This window comes from Podarcis muralis, chromosome 15 (assembly GCF_964188315.1).
Source record: "Podarcis muralis chromosome 15, rPodMur119.hap1.1, whole genome shotgun sequence".
In the NCBI taxonomy this organism is placed as follows: Eukaryota; Metazoa; Chordata; class Lepidosauria; order Squamata; family Lacertidae; genus Podarcis; species Podarcis muralis.
In genome coordinates, this window is record NC_135669.1 from 4168330 (window position 1) to 4195737 (window position 27408).

General features: G+C 41.1%; 1 protein-coding gene across 7 annotated transcripts in view; it reads left to right on the forward strand.

The window, feature by feature from the left end:
* The first annotated feature begins 101 nt into the window (after window positions 1-101).
* Window positions 102-27408, forward strand: part of CDCA2 (cell division cycle associated 2) — a 28095-nt gene continuing 788 nt past the window's right edge. Inside the window, exons 1-15 of one of the 7 annotated variants that reach the window (XM_028708243.2) lie at window positions 102-482; window positions 744-870; window positions 3767-4234; window positions 12468-12595; window positions 13479-13593; window positions 14700-14881; window positions 16170-16254; window positions 17371-17558; window positions 17738-17813; window positions 18044-18162; window positions 19002-19065; window positions 19786-19856; window positions 20329-20439; window positions 22706-22886; window positions 24298-25124. In XM_028708243.2, coding sequence (XP_028564076.2) covers window positions 3844-4234; window positions 12468-12595; window positions 13479-13593; window positions 14700-14881; window positions 16170-16254; window positions 17371-17558; window positions 17738-17813; window positions 18044-18162; window positions 19002-19065; window positions 19786-19856; window positions 20329-20439; window positions 22706-22886; window positions 24298-25097 — 2511 coding nt within the window. In that variant the 5' untranslated portion in view covers window positions 102-482; window positions 744-870; window positions 3767-3843 and the 3' untranslated portion in view covers window positions 25098-25124. Of the gene's footprint in view, window positions 483-743; window positions 918-3766; window positions 4235-12467; window positions 12596-13478; window positions 13594-14699; window positions 14882-16169; window positions 16255-17370; window positions 17559-17737; window positions 17814-18043; window positions 18163-19001; window positions 19066-19785; window positions 19857-20328; window positions 20440-22705; window positions 22887-24297; window positions 25125-27408 lie in introns of all 7 variants that reach the window. The other 6 variants (XM_028708245.2, XM_077919687.1, XM_077919689.1 and 3 more) reach the window with 6 other exon arrangements.

The window sequence follows — 27408 nt, forward strand, 5'->3', positions numbered from 1 at the left end:
GGGGCGGGGCACCACGCCCTGAGCAGGAGGCCTCAGATTTTTAGCTTTTCATATACAGGAGATGCGAACGTGGCTCCTGATTGGCAAAGCTAGTACCACGTGGTGTGCAAACACGGCCGTGTCTAGTTTTCCACCATTAACTTTACTAAGCGTTTAAAGCTTCCGCCGTGCGGCAGGAGAGGGGGGGGCGGAAAATAGTTCCAGAGATGCGGCCGGTTTCTGTCCTGCGTGGGCTGAGAAGACCCTCAGACAGCTCTTTAGGTCCTCTCGCCTGAGGCTGGAGCGCGGCTGCAACCCGAGACGGGAGAGAAAAGGAGCCGGAGAGTGTGTGGTGACGGCGGAGGGATACGTGGTTCGCCCTGGTCGTCGGTTTGAATGGGGCGCGCGAGGCAAGAGCAGGTCGGTCGTTGGGGAGCCGCTGAGGCGCCACTGAGGCAGCTCGGCCTGCCTGGAACTGGGTCAGCAGTTGAGGGGAAGTGGAGGTAAAGGGACCGGGAAATGCAGGGGCCCCTTATTAACTCTCCCAATTAATTAATCTGGAGCAACGCGTCTCTGCTATGGTGCCTCAAATGGAGCTCCTTGAGTAGTTTTGAATTTTGGCGGGGTGGGGGGGGAGCTCGAGATCTACTGGGGTGATCGGGATCTACTGGGTGATTGCAGTCGATGTGTCATTCCCAAATTGTTTCAGTGGCAGCAGCTAAACGAGTCTCTCTACTCCCCACTTTCTGCCCCCTATTCTATAGCTCCAAGCGAAGGGGGCAACCAGGAGTTGATTTCTGTGCAGGAGACCTGGGAGACTCCCAACAAACAAAATTCCCTGGCTCCCGATTCTTTAATTCGAAGCTGTGGTTGGTGGATCTCTGGGATCTGGTAAGAAACAAAATAGTCCTGAAGTATTGCTTCTTGGCGGATCCATGGTATGTATATAGAGAAGCGAACACGGAGCAATGGATCCAAACTACAAGAAAGAAGATTCCACCTCAACATTAGGAAGAACTTCCTGACAGTAAGAGCTGTTCGACAGTGGAATATGCTGCCAAGGAGTGTGGTGGAGTCTCCTTCTTTGGAGGTCTTTAAGCAGAGGCTTGACAGCCATATGTCAGGAGTGCTCTGATGGTGTTTCCTGCTTGGCAGGGGGTTGGACTCGATGGCCCTTGTGGTCTATTCCAACTCTATGATTCTATGATTCTATGATATGTATATGTAGTTCTAGTTATGATCAGTTTTCCCTTTCTGGGGGTACTCAGTGGTATGCAGTACCGGCGCCGTATTTTCTAGAAGAAAAGCACTGGTTATGACTGTGGGGAGACAGGCAGTGTGTCCGAGTCCCCTTCTGATTCCTGGATCCAGGACGGATTCAGTTCTAGTTTCCTGGGGAGGTAATGGCCCTCTCATGTGTGGTTTATTAAGGTAATAAACCCTACCTCAACTCGCTGGTGGCTAGAAAGAGTAAAGGCCAGAATTGAGGTGTGTAGGTGGTAGAAGCTAGAAGCAAGGCTGGGACACAACACCATGCCTGATTTCTGCTGGAATCCAAGGCTGCGGCTATGAGAGAAGCAAGACCCTCTCAGGGTGTTAATGCTCAGGTTATATATACAGTGGAGGCTCAGGTTGTATATACAGTACAGGCATCAAACATTTAGGCACATCCAACTGAGGCATGATGGCTGATGGGTGGGTCCGTTTGGACCTAGAAGGCGGCAGAACGGGGCAGGGGACACTGTTCTGTGCTCCACTTATATGCACACTGTTGGTGCACGTGGGTGCTAGGAACAGAACTCAGATGCAAAATTGTTGCCGCCTGTGTGCGTAAATAAACCATATATCCTAAAGACACCACAGTCTTCACTGTCCCTCATTCTGAGGAAATCAAATCCTGGGTAAGCGCCTGGAATCTTGCACTACTTGGAGATTAGGGTGGCATTCAACAATATACTGTTACAAAAGTTATGTGCCTCCGCCGCATGATGGCAAGAGCCCATGGGGTTCTAGGCATTCACCCAGAGTCTCTGGTCCTAGTTTGAGGCAGAGACTGTTGTAGCTTTAAGAAATATGGTTTATTCACCTATTTACATCTTTGGTTTGCATTTCAAGAGGGGCTGGTACCCCACAGCAGTGCAGCATCTCTGCATAGATATGGATCCCAGCCCTTCTTTCTCCTTCCCAGAACCCCTTGCTACCAAGCTCCCTTTTCCTGTCACCTCAAACACACAGTTACCCTGGCAACCTTCCCAACCCCTGTCTCTGTTCTTACTTTGGGGGGACAGGGGACAGTTCTCTTGCATTTTCAGTGGCCGTGTTTTGTTTCTTAATGGCCCTAGCTTGGCCAGGTTTTGGCTAGGCTAGCCCAGGAATTCCTCTTCAGTTTGCATTTCTCCCTTCATATCCCAAATCATCAAAATCCTACCATTTATTTCTAGGGTTTAGTGGGTCCCCCCCATCTATAACTATATTTTTCTGACTATATTTTTCCATTATCTTCAGTAGAATTTACTGGCAAGGAAACAAAATTCAAGGGTTGCAGTTATGTATTATAAGCCCTGCATAGGTTTATTATGAACTAAAGCATTCAGAAAACTCAGTGGGGCTTACTCCCAGGACTGCAGCTTTTAACAGATGCATTAGAAGCTGGTTTTCTTTCCACACTTCTTGGGGATGAAGGGTTAGCATGTAATTGCTCTGAAGTAAGTACCACAGTATTCAAATGGGGTTTGCACCCAGAAAAGTAAGCCAGCAGGTTGCATCTTCACTCTGAAGTAAACCTTATGGTTGTCAGTGGGATTTATTTCTGTGTAAGTAATATGCATGTGGAATTGTGATTGTGTGCCTTGAATGTGTGTTTTAGTTCTGAGCTCTATGCATTCAATGGGGCTTACTCCCAGAGAAGTGTGCATATATTCACAGCTTTAATTTATAAAGGCCACTATTCTTTTCACATTTGGTTGGGGGTAAGCCTTAAATTCTGGACTGGCTTTTGAAGAGGCATGCATGTATCTGTATCCTGAACCCCTACACACCAGACAAAGAACTCCAGTTCTTGTTCTACCAAAGTCTTTAATGCTCACATCAGATTGCTATATAAGGCAAACTACATTACAAGATTTAGCAGGTAAATACTAGGTAAGATACATGGCTAAGCATCCAACACATGGCACACTCACAGCTGGGCCTTCCTTTTGAAGAGTGGGGCAGGTGCTTGACAAGCAGTTAAGAGTCCTGGGATTGGGCAAGCAAACAGGCACTTGTTTGACTGGGTTGGGGCACTGAATGAGGCTGTTCTGCTAGAGCACAGGTGTCAAACACAAGGCCCGCGAGCCGAATCCAGCCCGCCAGACCTCGTCATGTGGCCCGTGTAGCCGCCACCGGCCGCCAGCCTTCACCTTTTATTCTCGCTTTTTTTTTTTTTTTTTTTGACACAAGAAAGCCACCTCTTCAGCGCATGCACGGCAGCCTACAGGCCAGAGAACGTCTGCCCTCTAGCTGCGCCGCCCGTTTTGCACAGGAAACCTCCACTTTACATGTCCTTTACATAGTCCTACAGATAGAACCGGCCCTTTGAGGGTGACCAAACTGCTGATGCGGCCCCCGATGAATTTGAGTTTGACACCCCTGTGCTAGAGACATCTGTTGTTGTAGGGGGTTCCTCATCAAGGTCTGAATCTCATCCGCCACCCCAGTCTCTGAGCCCTCTCTCACATCAGACACTATTTTGAGTCCTCATTCCAGCATGGAATTGGCTAATATCTTGCTTTTGTCTCAAAAACAGGAGAGCTCCGGCTTTGCAATGGTATCTTGGTGCAGAGGTTGTGGTTTGGAGACAGAATCTGTGTTCCCAGCAAAGGAATGATTTGCATCACTTATAAATCAAAGGCCGTTAAGACATTTCCAATGGAAACTCGGAGTAATAGGAAGGTGCTTTCTGAATGTTCTAATGTGCAAACCAACCTACATTTGGGGCTTGAAAACTGCATTGACAGTACAAAGAAGGCAGACAGTTGTTCATCAGATGCTCTAACAGTCGACATGTCTACCATGTACAGCAATGCAGGAAGCCATCTGGTAGAGGATCACCCCACCACCTTGGGGGATACAGACTATTTGACACCAAACAAGAATGGTTTTGATTCAACTTATGGAATATCAAGCAGCTATGCTTCACCTCCTGTAGACTTTTCTGCTCTTACAGCAGCTGATTTTGGAATCACACCAAAGTCATTTACGAAACAAAATAAAGGTAAGGATTGAGGAGGTCAGAAATATTTTTATGCAATGTTCCTTGTGCATGTAGCATTCTGAATCATTTACGCTACAATAAATATGTAAATGGTAGGCATGAATTGTTAGGACATCGGTCGTCTTCTGTTGGGTCAGGACCCAGTTTTTGCCATGATCTGCTCTAAGGTTGGTTGCAACAGCAGCACTGCTACCATTCAGTTATAAGGTAAGGTAAAAAAATTGATCCATAAATGCATGTCTAGGTTGAAGGATGGGTACTGGGTCTGAAAAGGTTCAGGTGACAGGCATTTGTCACAAAAATTCTTTGAAACTGTTCATGTATGCATGCATGCACACATGTGCCAGGAGTCTATAAACAAACTTGTTATCTCATGGTGGGCGTCCTTCTCTGCCATGATGAGCATGATTTAGCTCATTATCTAACAAATAATTTGAGCCGACTTCCGGAGGCGGCGCGAAACCGTGATGGCGGACCTCTTCGAGCTCTGAAGAGGGGCACCGCAGAAAAGGGTTGTTTCGCTACGGCGCAGCGGCAACCCATCAAGATAAACCACGGACAGAGTGAGTTCGTGGCCGTGGGACTCGGCGGGCACCTGGAGCGACCCCAAATTCGCAGAAGGGACCCCGTAAGGGGCTCCGGAGTGAAGGAGGGGGAGCGGTGCTGTGAGTTCATCGCTCTTTCTGCGGAGGCGAAGCCGCGCGGCTGTCACGGATGAGCGCTGACCTTTCTTCCAAAAATACCAGCTTGAAACTGCAAACCCGTGAGTAAGGATTTAAGATTTGTTGAAATAATTTGAAGAAATTCGGCTGAAACCGGGAGACGAGAAAGAGGAAGTCCGTCTTCCGGCACTGCTTTCAAGATCAAAGCAGACTGTTCAAAGAGCGGAAAGCGCTGCGAACAGGGAAGCCTTAAGGCTTTAAAGTGGGACTTTCGTGCACATTTGAACTCTATCTTTAAAGGAAAAATACAGCTAAAGATACAGTCAAAAATATCGTTTAAAAACTGACTTGGAGCGGTCTCCCAAGGGGTGAGGGAAGACTCTAACCCCAAATCTTTGGGTGGCCGGGTGAAGTTGCTTAACTGCGGAACTGTAACAAACTTCCAGATACTTTTGTAACTGAAGTGCAACTTTTGAGCTTACTTAGTTTGAATGGATACAATTGCAGGCACCTTGCTGGAACTTTGTTAAGTGTTTTAAAGTGCTCTGCAGGACTCTCTTCTTAGTGTTTTGGAACTAACTTGTTTTTAAAACTGTCTTCAAAAATGGAACAAAAGGGACTTTAATGGCGGAAAAGTTACCTTCTTCTTACTAAATTTTGGTGGCACTCCCCCTAGAGGATATTGGGATAACAAAGGCCTGGGAAAAGTTTTTTCTGTTTACCTTCTCTCTCCAGATTGTTTTTAAATTTGGGCTTGTCTTTCCCATGGGACTACAACATTTGACCTTGAACATTGACTGATGAGTGGCACAGGAAAGACAAGAGCAGCCAAAGCTAAGGAAGCTAAGGAAAAAGAAAAAGCGAAAAAGCAGGCACAGCTTTTGCAAACAACTTTAACTCAGGGACGCAGACTATCAGTTCCAGCTGTGCTTGCAATACAAAAAGTAGAAAGTGAAAAGCCTGAAAAATCTGAGGAGGAAGATATGGCATCAGGAGGATCAGAGGCAGTACTGAAACAAGTTTTGGAACAATTATCAGCATTAAACCAAAAAATTGATAATCAATCAATAAAAATTGACCAAGCTACATCCTCGATCCAAAAACTGACAGATCAGGTTTCCCAACATACCCAAGCAATTGAAAAATTGCAAGGAGCAACAGAAGAGAATCGTAAATTGGCAGGGGAAGCTGTTCAAATTGCAACAGCAGCTAAAAAAGAGGTTGAGGAAGTGAAAGCAGAAGTCAAGCCTCTGCACAAACAGGTAGGGGACCAACAAACCTACCTTTCCTTGGTGGAATTGAAAAATCGCCAGACCAACCTCAGGCTGAGGGCGGTGCCAGAAATCGAACAAGGAGATTTGATTGGATTTTTGACAACAGAGTTTTCAAAGTTTTGGGGCCTAAAAGAAGATAGTGACTTTAAAATAGTATCGGCTTTTCGATTGGGAAGATTGGTAAGAAAAGATAGATCAAGAGACTGCTTAATAGCTTTGAGATCAAGAGAAGAGAGAGACAAAATATTAGGCCTACATTTTAATAACTCAATTGAGATACAAGAGAAAAGGGTGGAAATTTACCGAGACATCCCTAAACAGTTATTGGATTTGAGAACCACCTATTCAGAATTGGCCAAGCTGTTGAGACTCAACACAATTCCTTATAGGTGGGAATTTCCACAAGGACTATCATTTACTTACAAACAGAAGAAGGTTAAAATAAGAACGCCAGAGGACCTACAAAAGTTCCAGCACGACCACGGAGAAGATCTCCAAAAAGAAGCAGCAGCCCATTGGCCTCTACCTAAACCAGGACCCATTCTGCCAGCAGGCGGAGGGACGCCTATACCCTCGGAACCAGAGGAAAAAGAAGACACACCGCTCTAGGTGTAACAGAATAGTTCAGGATGTCTCTGCAGCTACTAAGTTGGAATATAAATGGTGGAAATTCCCCGGAGAAAAGAAGGAGGCTATTTCATATATTGAAGAAAGAGCAATTGGACATTATTTGTTTACAAGAAACCCATGTAACCAGGCTCCACAGGAAAGTTTTGGTTAACAAAAGACTAGGCCAAGAGTTTATCTCTTCAGATAAGGTGAAGAAAAGAGGAGTGGTGATCTACGCTAAGGAGAGCCTGTCACCTAAATTTCTATTTAAAGATGAACATGGAAGAATTTTGGCAATTGAAATTCAGACTCAAGGAGAAAAAATATTGTTATTAGGAATTTATGCTCCAAATGACGGGAAATCGGAATTTTTCAAGAAGCTGCATGAGACTTTGTTGGACTATCTGGACTATGCTAACATCATAATGATGGGAGACATGAATGGAGTGGTGTCTACACATATGGATAAGTCTTACAACCAAAATTTAACATCAGACGGCAGACTGCCTAAAACTTTTTTTGAAATGACTGACAATCTGGATTTGATTGATATTTGGAGGACAAAGAACCCCCTAGGTAAAGAAGGCACTTTCTTCTCTGAGGCCCACCTGTCCTGGTCAAGGATCGACCAAATTTGGACCTCCAGGGGGCTGGCACCCAAGACCAAAAAGGTGGAAATCTGCCCAAAAACATGCTCCGACCACAACGCTCTGAAAATAGAACTCAGACTAACTCAACCCGGTTCCTTCAGATGGAGAATGAATGACACACTATTAAGAGATCAAGAGATCGTGAAGAAGGCCCAAAAAACACTAAAGGATTACTTTGAGATAAATCTGAACACTACAGTAGAAAAAAGAACAATCTGGGACGCAAGCAAAGCTGTTATGAGAGGGTTTCTGATACAACAGAATACAATTAAGAAGAAGCTCTGGAATGGAAAGAAAGATAAAATATTGGAGAAAATACGCCAGGGAGAGGAAAAATTGAGAACCAAACCAAAGTCAAAGGAACTGCTGAGAGAAATTAAATTCCATCAAGCAGAATATTCAAAATTGACTAACCAGGAGATTGAATGGAAAATAAAACAGATGAAGCAAAGATCTTTTGAATCAGCAAACAAATGCGGAAAGCTGCTAGCCTGGCAGCTGAAAAAAAGACAAAAGCTAAATACGATAACAAATCTAGAGATTGAAGGAAGGATGGTACAGAAACCAGAAGAAATTAGGAAGTGCTTCCACAGATATTTCAAAGAACTCTACACACAGGGGCCTCAGAAAGAATCTGAGATAGACCAATTTTTAAAGATAAATGGATTATCAAGAATAACTCAAGATAAAAGATCAATCTTGAACTCTATAATAACTACTCAGGAAATTGAAGGTGCCATTCAGAACATGCAACTAGGCAAATCTCCAGGCCCGGACGGGCTTACCTCCAAATACTACAAGACTTTGAAGGATTATTTGATACAACCTTTGTTGGAGGTATGCAACCAGATTTTGGATGGGAAGAGGGCACCAGAAACGTGGAAAGAAGCCTTCATCACATTGATACCTAAGACAGAATCTGAAAAGACTCAGCTCAAGAACTATCGCCCCATCTCACTCCTGAATGTGGATTACAAAATATTTGCAGACATTTTGGCAAGCAGACTTAAAAAAGTCTTAAATGAAGTAATTCACAAAGACCAAGCAGGCTTTCTCCCTGGTAGACATTTATATGAGAATACCAGAAACATCATTGATATCTTGGAACTTTTACAAACCAACATGAACACAAGGGCGGTGTTAATTTTTATTGATGCGGAGAAAGCATTTGACAACATATCTTGGAGGTTCATGAAGAAAAACTTGGAAGGGATGGGAGTGGGGCGAGGGTTTGAAAATGGGTTACGAGCAATTTATTCAGAGCAAAAGGCTAAATTAATAGTGAACAATGTGGTGACGGAGGAGTTTAAAATTGAAAAAGGGACACGACAAGGGTGCCCTCTATCCCCTCTTTTATTCATTTCAGTCCTGGAGGTGCTATTGAATATGATAAGGAAGGACCGGTTGGTACAAGGGATAGAGGTCGGAGTGAAACAATACAAATTGAAAGCCTTTGCAGATGATCTAGTTTTGACACTGCAGGAGCCAGAATCCAGTACAAAAAGAGCTCTTGAACTTATATCTGAGTTTGGTCGGGTGGCGGGATTTAAGTTGAACAAGCAAAAAACCAAGGTTTTGACCAAGAATTTGACACTTACAGAAACAGAGGGGTTTCAGAGAGAAACAGAACTGAATGTGGTAAAAAAAGTGAAATACCTAGGGATCTATTTGTCTTCCAAAAATTTGAATTTATTTAAGGACAACTATGAAAAATGTTGGTCGGAAGTTAAAAAGGATTTAGAAATTTGGTCAAGATTGAAACTTTCCTTGTTGGGAAGGATTGCAGCAATAAAAATGAATGTGTTGCCGAAAATGTTATTTTTGTTTCAAACCCTACAGATCGTGGACAGAGTGGAATGTTTTGGAAAATGGCAGAAGGATATATCTAGGTTTGTCTGGCAGGGCAAAAAGCCCCGAATAAAGTATAAAATATTAACAGATTCAAAAGAAAGAGGGGGGTTTGCCCTGCCGGACATGAGATTGTATTATGAAGCTGCAGCCTTCTGCTGGCTGAAAGATTGGTTTTTGCTAGAAAACACTGATGTCCTAGATCTGGAAGGTTTTGATAATGCTTTTGGTTGGCACGCATACCTATGGTATGACAAGGTTAAAGTTCACAAATTGTTTAAAAGCCATATTGTCAGAAAAGCAATTTTTGCAGTCTGGACGAAATACAAAGACTTATTAGAGAGTAAAACACCGAGGTGGGTGTCACCGGTGGAGGCCAAGGCTGGAAAAAGACCCAATATGGAGGCTTATTGGCCGAAATATTGGGAATTAATTGAAAAAATTGGAGACAGTTGGAAGTTGCAGAGCCAGGATAAACTAAAAAACAAGGTGCGAGATTGGTTACATTATGCTCAAATGCAAGAGGTTTTTAAAATGGATAAAAAAGTTGGTTTCCAGGAGGAGAAATCGAAACTAGAGACAGAATTGCTAGAACCAAAGACCAAGATTTTGTCTAGAATGTATAACTTGCTGCTTATGTGGAACACACAGGACGAGTTGGTTAAATCTGCTATGATAAAATGGGCACAGGATGTTGGACATAATATTATGTTTGAAGACTGGGAGAGGTTATGGAACACCGGAATGAAATTCACGGCATGCAGTGCCTTGAAGGAAAACATTATGAAAATGATATACCGGTGGTACATGACCCCAGTCAAGTTAGCTAAGATACATCACCTGTCTGACAATAAATGTTGGAAATGTAAGGAGGCAGAAGGTACATTTTATCATCTCTGGTGGACCTGCCCAAAAGTGAAGGCTTTCTGGGAAATGATTTATAATGAATTGAAAAAGGTATTTAGGTATACCTTCCCTAAGAAACCAGAGGCCTTCCTGCTGGGCATGGTGGACCAGAAAGTGCTAAAGAAAGACAGAACGTTGTTTATGTATGCTACTACAGCAGCAAGAATTCTCATTGCAAAGAACTGGAAGACACAAGATTTACCCACGCTGGAAGAATGGCAGACGCAGTTGATGGACTACATGGAATTAGCTGAACTGACCGGCAGAATCCGAGATTTGGATAAAGAAACAATTGAGGAGGACTGGAAAAAATTTAAAGACTATTTGCAAAAATACTACAAGCTGTATGAATCTTAAGATAGTGCATGATTAGGAAAAGTTATGCTTCTGCAATTATGATTAAGTAAATTGTAAAATAAGTGATAAAAGAGAAAAGGAGACAATTTGAATCGAACATGTTATGTTTATTTTAAAGGCATCGAATATGAGATACAATATATCGAATTTGGGTACATAACATTGGAAAGTTACAATAAGGCATGAAATAAGGTAACAAAATGCTGACATTGTTAATGTAAATAACGCAGAATCGGAAGGGGTGGGGAAGTCCAAGTTGTTTTTGTTTGTTTTTGTTGTTAAAAAAAGGGAAAATTTGTTTCTTGCAATTATGTTATTTGTTTGTAACCTATAAAATTATGGAAAGAAACGCAATAAAAAAATTTATAAAAAAAAATAACAAATAATTTGAGCCAATGTGCTCAAAGATTCTCTTGCTGCTCTTCCGCACTAAACCTTGGAGCAGGGTCAAGCCCCTTTCCCACTACCAGTTGCAGGTGATACCTACTCCTGTAATTGCACTGAAATTTTCTCCCACAACAGAGTTATGGAAGTACTCCAAACACAAGGTGATACCATAGGAAAGACCCCTCCCCTTCAGAAAAAGAGCAGTATCAGTGATAATCGCAGGTTAATCGGAACTGTGCATGCACACGAAAGCTTATACCTGAACAAACTTAGTTGGTCTATAAGGTGCTACTGGACAATTTATTTATTTTTTATTTCAACAGCGTCAGACCAACATGGCTACCTACCTGAATCTAGAATCACAGGTTTTGTTATGGCTGCCAAGGCCAGTAAAAATTTGCATTTTTTCCCCTGTAATGTGTTATTTTATCTATTGTTTTTTCAGTAGAGATATAAATAAAGAAACTTGGGTTTTTTATTTTATTTTTTGAAAGATGATGTAAAGGCGTAAAATGTTTGCTTACTTGTAAATAAGGCAGTCTTCAACTTTTAAGAGGCTCTGGAAATGAAGGTACAGTACACTGGCATTGTTGCTTGGAGAGACTTGGAGCAGAGGTTCCCAAAGCAGTGGTTTGTGAGCTTTATACTGGTGACGTGTCTTTGAAGAGACAGTGGCTGTGCTGCTCTATTGTTATCAAAGCCTGGGCTTTGCACTATATGTTGTTTCTCTTCCATATAGCAAAGCAATCAGCATTTCTGTTGTCCTTTCGCTGTATTTTACCCAGATACAGAAGGCAGGTAGCCAGTGTTCTTGTCAGGATTGATGTCAGTTCTGAGGGCCTTTCCTGTGCTTTCTCTGGCTGTTTGTGCATGCATGCCAAGGGTCTGTCCAGGTGTGGAGCCAGTCAGACAAGTGAGGGCTTGACAGACCTTCGTTTCTATCACAAGTGCTGTCATTCCCCTCTTAATACCCGTCACGCTTCCTTTCCTTCCCTCCATCCTTCATGTCCCCCACCCCAGAAGTAGAAGCCTCCTTTCCTCCTCAACAGCCTGGAAATTCTCAATGTGAGTGGTATTGTTGAGAGACACCAGGTAAGTAGGGATAAAACCAATAAAGCTTTCCAGGCTGTGAACCACAATGCTTGCAAGTAAGTACTGTATAAAATACAGACTACCTTTTGATCCAAGGTGCATGGGATCAAGCTTCCAAGACTGCAGCCCTATGCATGTCTACCACTGATTTTGGTGAGGCTTACCTCTGCATAGAATCAGGTGCATGGTGCTCCCTTGAATGACCACCCCTTGAAGCAATAGAGGCCATTCCTCTTCAACAGCCCTGACATGATATTGTTGAGAGACACCAAGTAAGATAGGGAATTAAAATTAATGCAGCGGGGGGGGGGGCATGAATTTGTCTGCCAAGACCCTCAGCAATTTTTATGTGATCTATGGAACAGAAAGATGTGGGAACCACTGACTTGACACTTGCGCTTCCTTCTCTATTCATTGAATGTTCAATATAGATTGCATTTTGTTTTAGGGGACTCAGAAAACCTGTTAAAAAAATTTAGACGGCGGTCTACGATTGGAGTGCGTGGTTCTCCAGAAAATAATTCTCTTATCCAATACATTGCTCACCAAAAGAGAATAAAGAAGCAAGATACTCTGGTAGGTGTGTTGTAATTTGTAATGTGGACATGGAGGCAGTTAATTGCAGATGTTTGCAAAGAATGCACATCCATTTCTAAAGTCTGCCTTACAGACTCAATGGTTGTGAAGTAGATGTTGCCTCTGGGACCAAACAAAGAGGGTGCTGGGTTTTATAGAGTTTTGATGGATGCCCATAGCAGGGGCCAAAAGCATAGCTTTGATAATCAGTTCAAACTTTTGCTCAGCACCCATCCTGCCTCTGCCTCCTTCCCAGGTCCAAGTTGAGCTTGGACTCCTCACTGTCACCTTGAGTCTTGGAGGCACTAATGCATAGGGAGGGTCAGTGTTCCTGTACGGAAATCATGTTTATTATTTTTTAAGTATGTTACTGAATTGTTGTGGCCTATGGGTTTAAACAAACAGATTTTTAAAATCTGAGAACAAAAAGTGACCATATCCAGGTCAGATATAATGAAGCACAACAAAATTAAATTATGATTTGCCTTTCTAAATTAGTTTTGTTTTTTTGTTTTTTGTTTTTTAGAGGGGGTGACAGAGGAAATTGGGTTAAATTGCATGGGTGGTTACAAATAAGACACACACACCCTTCTTCAGGTGGAAGCCATAATTGAATAACCATTTCTTAAAATACTTACATTCACTTTAAAAATTATAAAACAAGTACAATGAAAACAATGTGCAAAGTACACTTCATGTGCAACATGATAAAAACCTTTGGATTGTCAGAACTGGTAATCAGTGTAGGAAATATAATTTAGGTGCAATTAAACTTGACATTTCCTTTATGATTGATATGGAAGAAAAGCAAAGCTGTTCTGTGAGACAGTCATTTGTTTTTATGGTGAAATTGTTTGGATTTTTTTCTGGTATCTTTGAACAGGCTAGTCCTCTTCAATGTCGAAACACTTGGCTAAAGGACAAGATAGCTGCCTTCCAGTTTTCCTTTAAACCACTTGAGGAATCCAAGGAGAGTGCAATCCATATAACTGGCAGCTGTAAGTAAGGAAAATCGAAGCTCAGCCTATATTATGTATATTTGCTATTGAATGTAACAAACAAGTCCAAGAAAGCAACTTAAATTCCGTAATTCAAACTGAATACCATATTGGCCTGAATATAAGTCGCACCTGCAAATAAGCCACACCTTAAAAATTAAAGGGGGAAAAAGAAAAAAAGACAATACCTGAATATAAGCCGCTCCCTTAAAATTGGGTTACAGGCTGAAAATCACTGTGGTTGGTATACAGTGGTACCTCGGGTTACATACGCTTCAGGTTACAGACTCTGCTAACCCAGAAATAGTGCTTCAGGTTAAGAAATTTGCTTCAGGATGAGAACAGAAATTGTGCTCCGGTGGCGTGGCAGCAGCAGGAGGCCCCATTAGCTAAAGTGGTGCTTCAGGTTAAGAACGGACCTACGGAACGAATTAAGTACTCAGCCCGAGGTACCACTGTAATTGTAACTCCAAGCCAATTTAAGCCTTTGATCTTGCAAGTCTGCAAAAGTTACTGTACGGTCACTAAAACCGCAAATTGCTCTTCAATTGCTACAATTTCACAGGCGCTCACACCCGTAAATGGCAAATGAACAGTATCAAGCTCACAAATCGGCAATAAAACATTGCTCCCCCCCCCCCCTTTTTACCGTATGTGTTTCAGCAGCGATATTATAAAAGCCAATTTTTGTAAGGTCACAAATTTAAGTCACACTTTAGCTTTTCATGGTCAGAATTTGAAAAAAAAAAATGAGGTTTATATTCAGGCTAATATGGTACTTTTTAGATAGTTTTCAGTAGGATGTATCTAGTGTCTTCATCAATATTTTATCTCATCTGCTTGAAATAACTGCCAGAAATCTTGTAAACCACTTTGAGAGGTTACTGTAGTTTTTCATTTATAAGACTAGGGTTTTATGTTAATGTTTAAAAATTGGGGTCATCCTATACACAGATAGTGCTGAGTGTATTTTCTTAATTTTGAGTCCCCAAGAATAGGGGGCATCTTATACACGGGAGCGTGTTATACATGGAAAAATATGATATATACCTGGAAAACAGTAAAGAAACGCTTTTAAATAAATAATATAAATGAATTAAATGCAGCTATGAAAACTGAAACAAGTCTTCATGAGCAATCTAAAGTGGGCCTATCAGAATGTAAGGATTTTGAGGGAAATCGACACTGGAAATCTGTATGTAGAGGAAGAACCCCAGCTGATATTCAAGTTGACAGTACTGTATCTTCATTACAGAAACATCGCATCAGCACTACTGCTGTTTCTAAGGTATTCTTTCTCTTTCTCTCTCTGTTTGTGTGTGTGTTGAAACTGGTGACATTAAATTCCCTCTCTAGCTATGTCTCTCGTTCGAGATAAATAAAATTGAAAGCACTATCAAGAGCATCAGGCTATTCACAATATTTCCCATAAAATACTAGGAAGTAAGTATTTTTTTTGAACTTCTACTGACAAGAGAAGAAAATATTTTGGAGTAGTGTCCAGATGTTTTTAGAAACATTTATGTCTGAAGTTCTTTTTCAACTTGTATACTGATAGCTTCAATTCCAATTATCTGAACTTGGAATTTCTGGTGGCGTGAAAGCCACAATATAAACCAGCCAGAAAAAGATCTTGTTTTCTTCCAACCCATTCTACCACAATTTTTCCTCAGAGCAGAGAAGATGATAGCTGCTTTGTAAAAATTGCATTGTCTCTTACCTTCTGAAAGCCAAAGAGAGAGTTTTCTTTGTTTGCTGTGAAGAAGCTTCTGAGACCCTGTATTTTGGGGAACCTTCTCTGTCCCATGGGTTTTGCCGCTGTAGCAGATATAATCTGTTTCTCTCGTGGAATTTTGCCAGAGAGGATGAAAATTCTGCATTTTTCCTTTTGTGGACTCCACAAAAGCAGCAAGATCTGGCTCCTCTCCCCTACTGAAGCTAGATAAAAGGCACATTATTCTTCACAGGAGTGGAGGTAATGATGCCTTCTCCATAACTCCTCTTCCAGCTTTTGATGTGTTTTGCTGAAAACTAGTTCACGCTTGGACAAAACCAGTGGTTTGGTTGATGCCTCAGCAGTCTCCATGGTCTGTGTCCCACCTCCATTTCACCCCCATTTTCCTTCTAAGGCATTTTTTGGTATGCATGTATAATGATGATGATGATGATGATAATTTATTTATACCCCGCCCATCTGGCTGAGTTTCCCCAGCCACTCTAGGCGGCTTGTATCCCAAGCTTTTGAATGTTGTCAGTATTTGGTCATCTACAATGTTTCTCAACCTTTTCCCGACTGTGGCCCCGTTTTTCTTTCCTCTTGATACCCTTGAGGGGGTCCAGAAAGCAACTCTGCCTCAGGTTACTCCCCTCCATCTCCGCCAGAATCTCTCCCACAAGTGGGAGGGGCGTTGCCATTGCCACAGACCAGAACGGGAAGCCTGATTTTGGTTTCTTAGAATTCCTAAACAATGCCAAGTATGAGGCATGGTAAACCAAGTTTACACTATGAGGCTTGTGTAAACTAAGTGATGTGTCCTTTAAAAATTGACATTTCAAATATCCCCTGCTGTTCCTAGGTTATTCCAGTCTTGCAGGCAGATACTAGGGAATCTGGATGCATCCCTTTGGAAACAACTCCAGATAAGTCAAAGGCTGTGTGTGGTGAGTACTAACATCTATGTTATTAAGGCTTTATTAAAACAAAAACGTGTAAGTGTTTTCTTTTTGAATGTGATGTTTGAAAATAGAACTAAAATCGTAACTTTGATATATATTGTACAAGACAATAGCAATAGTGCAGTGGAAGGTTTAATAGCTTACTTTAAGCTGCCCTGATTAATCATAATTATAATCATAAAAAAGAAGGGTGGGGTGTAATTCTTAAATTGTAATCTAAAACTGTTATTTCTGATCAAATATGCAAGTAAGTGTATTAAGCGACGTTCTGAAAGATAGTAGTGTACCTTACCAGGAAATGATGCTTAACAACTATGCTTATCAAATAGATGGTTTTATAAAAATTCTGGGAAGGAACAAAAAGCCACTTGGGGGGTGTTTTTACATATGATTCCCATCTGTTTTGTGATGGTTTGATACAGTGTTGGTAGTTGAAAACTAAAATTAGTCCAGCTAAAATCACAAGTCACTAAGTATTGTTTTCACATAAAAATAAAAATATGGTGGTTCTTGATAAAATAAAACTCAGTTATCTTTCCTTGCTCCCTTGTGCATGGAAAGAAAGTCTCATTTAGTTCAGTGACACTTATATGTATAGGATTGCAGGCTTAATCCTTTATAAAATAGGGAAGTACACAAGAAAATTGTAGGCAATTTTAGCACTTAACAAATGCTCACAATATTTTAGCAATATTGTACATAGTACAGGAAGGCCTTGAAAAATCATTGGCTTAATGCTGCCACACATCCCTTGGAAAGTCTTTCTGGCAAGCATAGAATTGGATCTATATCGTCCCCCTGAACCAAAATCAGACTTGTTAATTTCACTGCTGTGAAGAAAGATCCTTTGGTGTGGGTTGGGTAGCCTTTCATGAAAATACTACTTCAGTGTTGCTGTTGACTCAAATGTGATATTAGTAGATTTGTAAGAAACATGCTCTCTTTCCCCCCACCCAATGTTCTACTAGTATATCCTAGAGAGAATTTTTCACATGGCCACATACACATGTACACAATAGAATTATTGAATATATTTTAGCAATACAAATAGTTTATAGCTTACTCGTCTCCCCCCCACTTTTTTTTAAACTACCTGTGCAGAATTAAGCAGCAATGCTACATCTAATCAAAGCTGTAAGAAAGTTAGATTTGCAGAAAAACGGAGCTTGGAAATATTTGATGGAAACAAGCCACCCATCACTCCCAAACGAAAAGAACAATTGCCTTCTAATTCTCTTCATTCTGCTTTGAAGAAAACGCCAGTAACTACGTTCACAGAAGACATGAAGGTTGGTTATATGGCCATCATTTGTGTAGTATAAGCTTTGTGTGTGTAGCAAAATCATTAAAATTGGGAAAACCTAAACATATTTGAAAGACAACATTTGTTTAGATTTAAATAAACAGAACAGACCACCTACGAAAACCCATTCAGCAGCTGAAGATTGATAACACTACTCTTTTATAGGGACATCTTGATAAAAGGACGGAGGAAGGAAGTGAAGTGCTACCAGATTGCAAAAACTTTGAAACACTGCAAACAGGTTTGAAATGCTTTCTCTCTTCCCACCCCTCTACCGTGAACTCAAACTTATTCCTAAGTCCTTAGACATGAATTGAACTTGGTTGCATGAAACTATTTAGGAATCTGTCAACACAGCTTGAACGTTCATCTTGTACAAGTAATATTACAGAAAGAAGTACCAGACCAATAGCTGAAATGAAGGTATGCAGCAATGATCTAGAATCTGACGTATTTGACACCTTTCTGTAGATCGTCCGTTACGTAGACGAAGAGAAGCCATGTTCAGTGCATCAGGTTCAAGAGAAAAGAGTTCTATCATAAGTCCTGACAAGCAGCCCTCGTCCCAGCCAAACTTTGATTATGTTGATGTAAGTTGGCTTCACACTGTTATGAGTTCTTCAGTTTATGTGCTTGGATTTTCCCTAATCATAAATTTACTCAGTTAGAATCATAGAATCATAGAATCATAGAATCATAGAGTTGGAAGAGACCACAAGGGCCATCGAGTCCAACCCCCTGCCAAGCAGGAAACACCATCAGAGCACTCCTGACATATGGTTGTCAAGCCTCTGCTTAAAGACCTCCAAAGAAGGAGACTCCACCACACTCCTTGGCAGCAAATTCCACTGTCGAACAGCTCTTACTGTCAGGAAGTTCTTCCTAATGTTTAGGTGGAATCTTCTTTCTTGTAGTTAATGTTCACTAGAAATTATTGTATCCTTTGAGCACCTCCTGATTTCACATTGGGGTGATTTCAGAAGGTAGGGCATTGGACAATATGCCAAGCCATGTTTTATGAAGGTTAACTATGTTTTGTGTGATTGACAAACCAGGGCTTGCAGTCAGCTGGCATATCGGAATCTGAAAGCATGTTTCATCTGTTGTCAGAATTGAGGAAACATAGCTACAGCAATTGCTGCACTTCAAAAGCCCTTGCATTTTAGAGCTGAGTAGACTTGGTTCAAAAGTGAACAAGCAACTCTAGACCATGACTTACCTGATCATTTGAATGCTCAAACCATAATTTGAATTCTACACTACCATTAGTGCAAGCCATTGTTTGACATGAAGTCTGAATGAGACTGTCTTAGAATTTTGTGTTGTGCCAGATATCTGTCTGGATTAACCCTTCTCTTGCCATATTTAGCACTGTATACATTTGCATTTTATTGTAAAGCATGTTTGTAATTTTACTTTTGTACTACAGGAGCTTCTTCAACAATCACCTGGTGTATCCACTTCTGAATATGCTGTAAACTCTGATCTGGAAGGTGAAGTTCTGTTCCTGTATTCTTACAGTTGAATTATTCACCATCATGAGATAATTCACCAAATTGATGTATTACACATTACCACTGCAATTTAAGAGTTGCCACTCTGTGGTTTTGTGTTACAGCAGAATGTTAAATATGAACCTCATCCCATGTTGCTGGCTCACGGAGAGGAGCAATACTGTTGTGTGAAGGAATTATGTAATTTGATAGGTTCGTGAGGTTTCCATTTACAGATATTACTGATGTGTGGGACACAACTAGGGTGAAGCATTTTCCACACCATGACAGTCTTGACAATAAATGGTAAACTAAAAAACAATGTGAGGCTGCCAGATTATTGGGAATATCCAACTAAGTCATTCTCAGAATGGATCCACTGAAATTAATTGATTTCATTTGATCTGCTCTTGAGTCTGATAAACACTGGAGATTACCAGTTAGTTCTGACCCACCAATATTAAATGCAACACTTCCTGAGTGTATATTACCATGTTGATATAGACTTGGGATATTTTCAGTAGAAAATAAATGCCTAAGAACATAGTCCTTGTGTATAATAAATGCATGAGCACTGGAAGGATTCTAACGGAAAAGGTTTGAATTACTGGTTAAAACTTTTGGAAGGAGCCCATTGCTGCATATGCAGCAAGCTATCAGTGTGGCTGAGCTATAGGGTCAAGCCTGCAGATGTAATTTGAGTCTTTTTCTCATTTTTAGAAACAAAAAATAGTTCTCCGGCATTCCAGGCAACTTCCACTAGAACCACCAGGTCATCTGCTAAAAGGAAGGTGGGTTTATTCCTTTATCAGCACAGAGTTACTCTTTCTTAAGAATTAACATTGCAGTAAGTGAATATATTGCTTTTTTTATTATGTGCTTGATGATTTCATAATTTGTTGTATATCATACATCACTCAGGTATATTTTAATGTTGAACAGTTTAGAAATGTATACATAGAGAAATATGTGTAAGACACTTTGTTTAGATTTGATATACTCACACCTGTGAATTTACAGAGAAATGTTTTTCAGTCCATCAGCTATTTTGTACATGCTAGTTACTTTTAGAATTTGTAATAAATTATTATCTCTTGCATAATTAAAAAAAACTGGCAGAGAAAATTATCAGTGAAATGAAAATTTTCTTTTAAGTTTTGTAGCCGCATAATACTACTTTGCATTTTTTAAATACACATTGCCCTATGTAATTTTTGTAGTATAGCAGCCTCTTGACTTTTTAAAATTGGTGTTTCCTTCCAGTCTATCAACAAAGCAGAAGAAATGGCTCTAAACCCTACAAAAAAACCCCTTCCAAAATCCACCAAGTTCCAAAAGGCAGAAGCAGCAACAAAATCGGCTGAAAAGAGAACAGTAAGTTACACAGGTTTAAAACTAACCGCTCCCATATGCTTTAAAAATAGGGTACAGATTGTTGGTTTTTAAAAACAGACTTTTAAGCCACTTACTGTAATTGTGTCCTATAAGCAGCATTCCTTGCATTGGTGGAATCCTAGCCCAGCTGTGAAGGCGTGAACCCAGTGTTTCTCAGTATTCTCCTACACCAGGGGTCTGCAACCTTTAAGACAAAAAGAGCCACTTGGACCCGTTTCCAAAGGAAAAAAAAACTGGGAGCCGCAAAACTTACAAAACAGTAGAAAACAAACTGGACTTCAGAAAAGAGCAATTGAAATGATCCAGGCAGGGTTTTCCTCCCCACCCTCTCAGGTGGGTGCCATTGCCAGTCTAAGAGAACAAGGGAGGCATTCAGGGCAAGTTTGGGCACCGCTTTCTCTAGAAAAATAGCACTGGAATCCCGGGGACTCCCCTGCGAAGAAAGGTTGCAGCATTTGGGACTTTTTAGTTTTGAGGAAGGTTACCAGACGTCCCCGTTTCCCTGCGACAGTCCCCAGATTTACAAATCAGTCCCCTGACAAAATCTATTTAGTAGGAAGTTGAAAAGTGTCCCCGGATTCATTGAAAAAACAAACTGGTAATCTTAGTTTAGAGAAGAGGCGACATGATGGAAAGTTGGCAAATTATGCATGGAATGGAGAAAGAGGGTAGAGAAAAGCTTTCCCCCCTCTCTTGTGGACCATCAGAACTTGTGGACATCCCAAGAAGCCGAATGTTCAAAGATTCAGGGCAGAGGAAAGAGAGGAATTTTTCACCCAGCGCACAATTGAACCATGGAACTCCCTCACACAGGCGACAAGTTGGACGGTCTTAAAGAAATTCACAGAGGTAGTAGTAGTAATGGAGCTGGGGGGGTGGGGGTGCCGAGGGGGATACGCGGATGCCTCAGAGGGAGAGGATTTTGTCTGTCAGGGGAAGGAAATGCAATGGAGAAACCAAAAGGGATAAGGTGCTACCATTAAAAAAATAAAATAAGGTTTTAACCTAAGAAGTGCCCGGCGCGCGAGCCACCGCCGGAGGGGCCGATTGGAGGAGGCGGGTCTGGGGGGCGGGTTCGAGCTGGCCGAAGGCGCCTGTCAAAGCGGGCGAGGGAGAGTCCGACATGTGGCAGCTTCGTAAGCGGGCGCAAAAAGTCCTGTCTGACCGACACGGCGCTCAGGGACCGAGTCCCGGCAGGCTGCGTTTTCACAGGCATTTTCTGGCAACCGCCGCAAAAGACTTCACGGGATGGCCGGGTACTTTCTACGCCTCTCACTCCAGCAGGAAATTGAGGGACGCTCCCTCGCCTCTGCCCCTGCTTGGTTCCCTGTAATGTGGCTTCTTGCAGCGACAATGTAATGTATATGTAATGTAAGATCAATTTATTCTTTTTATGTTTGTTGTGTAAATTTTTTGGGGGGGAAATCATTCACTCATTTTGTGGCATTTTGTTTTGGCTGCTGGGGGTACATGGGTAGCTCTAGTATCCGCCCCGGAGCCACGGCAAAGGTGTAAAAGAGCCACATGTGGCTCCGGAGCCACGGGTTGCCGACCCCTGTCCTACACACACAAAGAAAACAAGAAAATGTTTTAGCCACTGTCCCCCTCTTCTCTCCTGTACCCTTTCTGAATGGAAGGGAGGGAAGCTGGTATCCAATCAGGATTAATGTTGGAAAGGGAGTTTGCTCAGCCTACATGTGGCCCAGCAAAAAAATTAGAAGCCTAGCTTCTAGCAGAATTGTTCACTTTCCAAGGGTAGTTATTTATTTTATTTTCATGGGTGCTGTGTTGTTGACCCTTATTCAGTGTAGTTCTCACTAGTACGCTAAAAGGTAAAGGACCCCTGACACTTAAGTCCAGTCGCAGACGACTCTGGGGTTGCGGAGCTCTTCTCGCTTTATAGGCCGAGGGAGTTTGCATTTGTCCTCAGACAGTTTTTCCGGGTCATGTGGCCAGCATGACTAAGCCGATTCTGGCGCAACGGAATACCAAAACCAGCGCAGCACACGGAAACACTGTTTACCTTCCCGGCACTTTCAAACTGCTAGGTTGGCAGGAGCTGGGACAGAGCAATTGGAGCTCACCCCGTCTCGGGGATTCAAACTGCCAACCTTCTGATCGGCAAGCCCAGGAGACTCATGGGTTTAGACCACAGCGCCACCCACGTCCCTTAAAGTAAAGTTAAAGGTGACTGATTATTTGTCAGGAGAAGGAGTGTTCCATTGTGTCTTCTAAATATCACCAGGCTGTCAGAAGCAAGGTTTTTGGAAAGAGGAGAAGAAGGAAAAAGAAGGAAAAAGCATTGTATGGGGAGCGACAAACTGTTTCAAAGAAACCTCTCTTGAGCCCAATTCCAGAGATGACAGAAGATTTCTCTTTTATGTCATCTTATCAAAGCACACCAAAGTCAGAAGTTTCTATCTTCGGTATGTAAAACTGTTGTTTGCTTTTCTGTTTTCTGTAATTAGTAGCTGATTTAGAGTTCATTTTAATTAGTTTTGCATGCTGACAGCAGGGTTTTTTGTCTCCATCAGCAGGTTCTGAAACGGCTCAGTCTGCTGAAGGTGTCACTTAAAATCTTCTTAATGGCTAGGCCAAAAATTGCTAGCAGACCTTGACATTTGAATCTAAAGTCTCATTTAGCATTTAATAGCCTGGCCCTTTTCTGTGGCATCAAAGCAGCTAAGTAAGAGGTAGGGTAAGCAGAGAAATTGGTCAAAGAGAATATTTCAGGAGAGAAGTTGGAAGTCTTTTGGAAGACCAAAAATAAATCCTACACAAATTGGCCACTGTTTTACTTTCGGGTCATTCCATATCAAGTGATCCAACTTTTTTATCTCATGTCGTCCAATTTTCTTAATATTTTGTACACTTGTTGAATGATCAGAACTAATTTAAATCTAAAATTTTTATTTTTTATCACATCCTTTTTGTGAGTTAATGAGGTTTTGAAATGTCAAAAAATTGACAACTTTGGCTTTACCACACTACACAAAACCTTAAAGCTCCGCCCAGAATTGAGATACATCAAAACTAAAAACACCAATCTCTTCAGAACTTCATGGGCTTTAATATGATATGGATTGGATTGGGATGATATGTAACATGATGGACTTACTTTAAATTTTAAATGTAAGTTACAAAATTGAAAATTTTAAAAAGTGATTTAAAAATATGTTTAGAAAGTTCAAAAATTGTGTTGATTATTTAATATTTCTAAGAGCTACCTGCAAAATTTCATCTTGGGATTTCAATGGGATCACATTATTTATATTGTACAGACATATCTGCCTTACTGGGTTCTATTTAGGCTAATCCTATTTAGGATTTTCTTGGAGAAAAATATAACAGAATAAACAAGACTTCAGACTATAATATCATTTGCTGCAGGCATTTCTTTGAAAAGTTATTCAGTTAAAAGGTACCTGAAAAGCTAGTCAGGCTTTTCTTTTAAAAATGTTTTATAAAGCAGAGTGATAACTTGCTGTTGCATGATAGAAATAACGCATTGAAAAAATACTTGTTAGTACTTCATTTCATGAACATTAGAACAAAATGCATATCACTGACTTCAAAATAGTAAGACCTGTGAAAAGCGCTTTACTGTTCAGACATCATGCAGAGCTACTGTTTGTGCTGTCCATGGTTTAAAACTGCATGGTTTTGTGCAGTCACCTCCAGAGGCAGTGCAAAGCCATGCCTGTGATTTCTCATGCCAAACCATCCCTAAACCGTACTTTATGTATTCTTAGCCGTTTGATATTATGTCTTTGCCTTACACCTGATGATTAAAACAGAAACAAGTTTCTTCTCTAATTGAAACTTTATTTATCTTAGATGATTCCAGCTCTAGTGTCCTGAATGCAGAAAACCAACCTAACATGCAAGATAGTAGTAGTAAGGACAACAGCTGTCTGCATTCCAGCCTCAATATTGTGACGGAAGATGCTTTACCTGATAATGTATCTAGCTCATCATCGCAGCTTCTTGACACGGCTACAAATGATACGAAAGATACTCTTCCTTGGAACCCACTTGAAAAGAGCTCTCCTGAGAAACCAAAGAGCTGCTATTCTCCAAGTGTTGAGGATTTTGAGTCTAAAGCACCTGGAAACAATCCCAGTGTTCCTAGAGATAATGTGAACAAACTGCCTCCTTGGACAGTAAATGACTCTGAACTCCTAGATAATTTACAGTGTTCTATAGAGGAATCTTTCAGGAGTGTAACCAGAAGTAATAAAAAAAGGGTGAGACGTAGCATGAGACTGCTTAAAGATGCGGAAAATGATGGGCTTGCCTGGATTCAGATGCCTGGTGATAATGTCCTAGGCCAAGCTATATTGGGTTCTGCTGGCAAAGCCCAGAAACGAAAGTCCACCTCCCGTTGTCCAGAAGTGGAGCCACTTCCTCCAAAGCAAGGGACTAGGGACCAAATGCTCTTGCCAATGAAGGAAGGGCAGAAGAAAACCCCTGTTGCAGTGGGCCCTTCTGAATCCAGGAGGAAGAGCATCAGTGTGCCAAGTCTTGAAGAAAACCAAAATGCCACCTTGCACAACCAGAGAAACAGAAGAAGAAGCCTTGGCTACAAAAGTGATCGCTGCTACCAAAAGGATCTCATAAATCAGAAAATTATTTGAGAGTCAAACTAAAGTGCCTTTAGAAAGGTGAACATTTATGATTTCACTTCAGTGAATATAAGCTAAAACAGTGTTTATATGTGCTGGTTGATTTACATCAGTGGTTCCCAAACTTTTTGCCCATGGACCACTTGAAAACTGCTGATGGTCTTCGTGGACCACTTACCAATTTTTCTGCCTGTTGTAGCAATTCTAATGCACTATGCTAGATGCTATATTATATTTAATTGTATTTTCTTGCTTTTATTTTTTATAGTGCATTACAATTAGCTTTCCATATAGTTCAAATTATAATTTGATAAATTACTATAAATGAACCTAATATAAATACAATTAAAAAACAATATGATAGAGAACTTTGAGGGAGGTGGGTTGATGTAAAATCAAAAATAGGGAAATTCAAATGATGGAGGTTCTTTTCAGAAGTAATTGGAAATATAAAGAGATGGTTTATGACAGCATAAAGCTTGTAAACCCCACCCACTGTTGGCTTTTGGAATCCCTAAATTTCAGACTGCACACTGGAGCACAGCCAGAAAGCTGACCTCCTTGGCTAGTGATGGTAGACGATGATGGAAGCGTTGAAACCAACATAGTTTCATTTATGACATTTACAGTGCAATCCTATGCATGTTTACTCCTGCTGTGTTTAATTGAGGTTACTGCCAAGCATTAGTGGACTGAGTTGTAGGCTAAGAAGGCATTGGGAGGGCTAGTGAACTTAAGCTTCATTGTATTTACAATCCAAATCTGTATTGCGGTCATTGACCAGCATAAAAGGGTGGGATACAGTCATTTAAAATCTGAAAAGCATTTTGGAAAGGTAAAAGGTATTAAAACAGAAGGTGAATATAAAAGTCTATAAGAATTTAGAAGCAGCTAAAAGAAACTATAAAAAGGGATAGGAGCATTGGGCGGGTGTGGAAGAGCATAAAAGGTTGATATATAAAAGATTTTAGTTGCCGCTGCCTGTTTCCACGTGGATTGAAAGTCATCGTTCATAGTTAGTGGGGCAAGGCCACAGGAAAAGATAGTTTAAGCCAATAATTGAGTATGGTCACCCACACCCTAGCCTCCACTTTTGTGAAGCCTGTCTCTAGTCTCAGAGTAGCATTAGAAACTCATTTTGGGACTTGAAGGACTGACCTTAGAGATTTGGATTGCACAAGTTCTAGTGGTGCAGAATTGGAAAAGGGACCCAACTGGGCACCATAGAGAAGTTATGCTATTGGCTTGGCTTCAAATAATTTAAGCGATGCTGGTATATAATGACCACCTCTTGTTTTTTTAAAAAACAAGAATTTCTGATGAACTTCTCTGAGCAATTTCAGCAGCATAGTCCCCAAAATGGAAGACTACCCCCCAGGTATTTGAAGCAGGAGACCTGCTCAATCTTGTGGCCATCTATGCTCCAGGAGCGTCTCCTAGGCCTTTTGGCAAATGGCTGCAGTAGCTACCGGAAGGAGGCGTACAATGTGCCATCCAACTGTCTTAGGGGCTCCGCTCCAGATTTGTGTAGAGTTTAACTCCTGTCTTTTCCCAAAGATTTTCCCCTCTACAGCACCACTTTAACTGTTGGACCCATTATTTGTCTGATAAAAGGAAATTGGGTGATAACAAATTGATCATGTTTAACCTGTCCTCTAACCACATTCCTATGTTTTGTTAAATACTCAGAGAACACTATATCCCAAGCCTTTTTCATTTATTCCATTTTGGATGGATCCTTCCTAAGGCACACTCCTCACACAATAGATATAAAAGAGTCCCATGCTCACCAAGTGGGAAAGCTTTCCATTGCCATCTAAATAAAACCTTAAGTGTGGCCTCTTGAATTCAAACAGATACTGACTTCACAGGAAGTTTCTTCCAAACCTTGCTCCATTCATAATCTGATCTCTCCCGACATAATTACAGTGCTCTCCAAGCAGTATTTGTGCTGTCAGCGAATAGCTCTGCAAATACCTTCACTTTTACCAGGAGTGCTGATGTCCAGTCCTTCATAAGGACCCTCTGCTTGTCAGTTTCATCATTGTCTAGGAGTGCGTTAGTCAGTTTTGTGTCTTTTGCCTTAATGGTTTTTGTGACATCATCTGACAAGAGAGAATAGGTCCCTGTAACCCCTGCTAGCCAAGGATAACAAGAAAGCTGAAAAGACTCAGCATCCTATATAGTTGAATCCCATTGCCCTTTCTAATGGCTTGACTCCTTGGTTTTTCCAAATTTTCATTCCGTATATTTTATTCTTCTGTAGCATTTTAAAACTTTTAAATGGGCATCATGTTTCTTTCTAGAAACAAAGTAATGATAA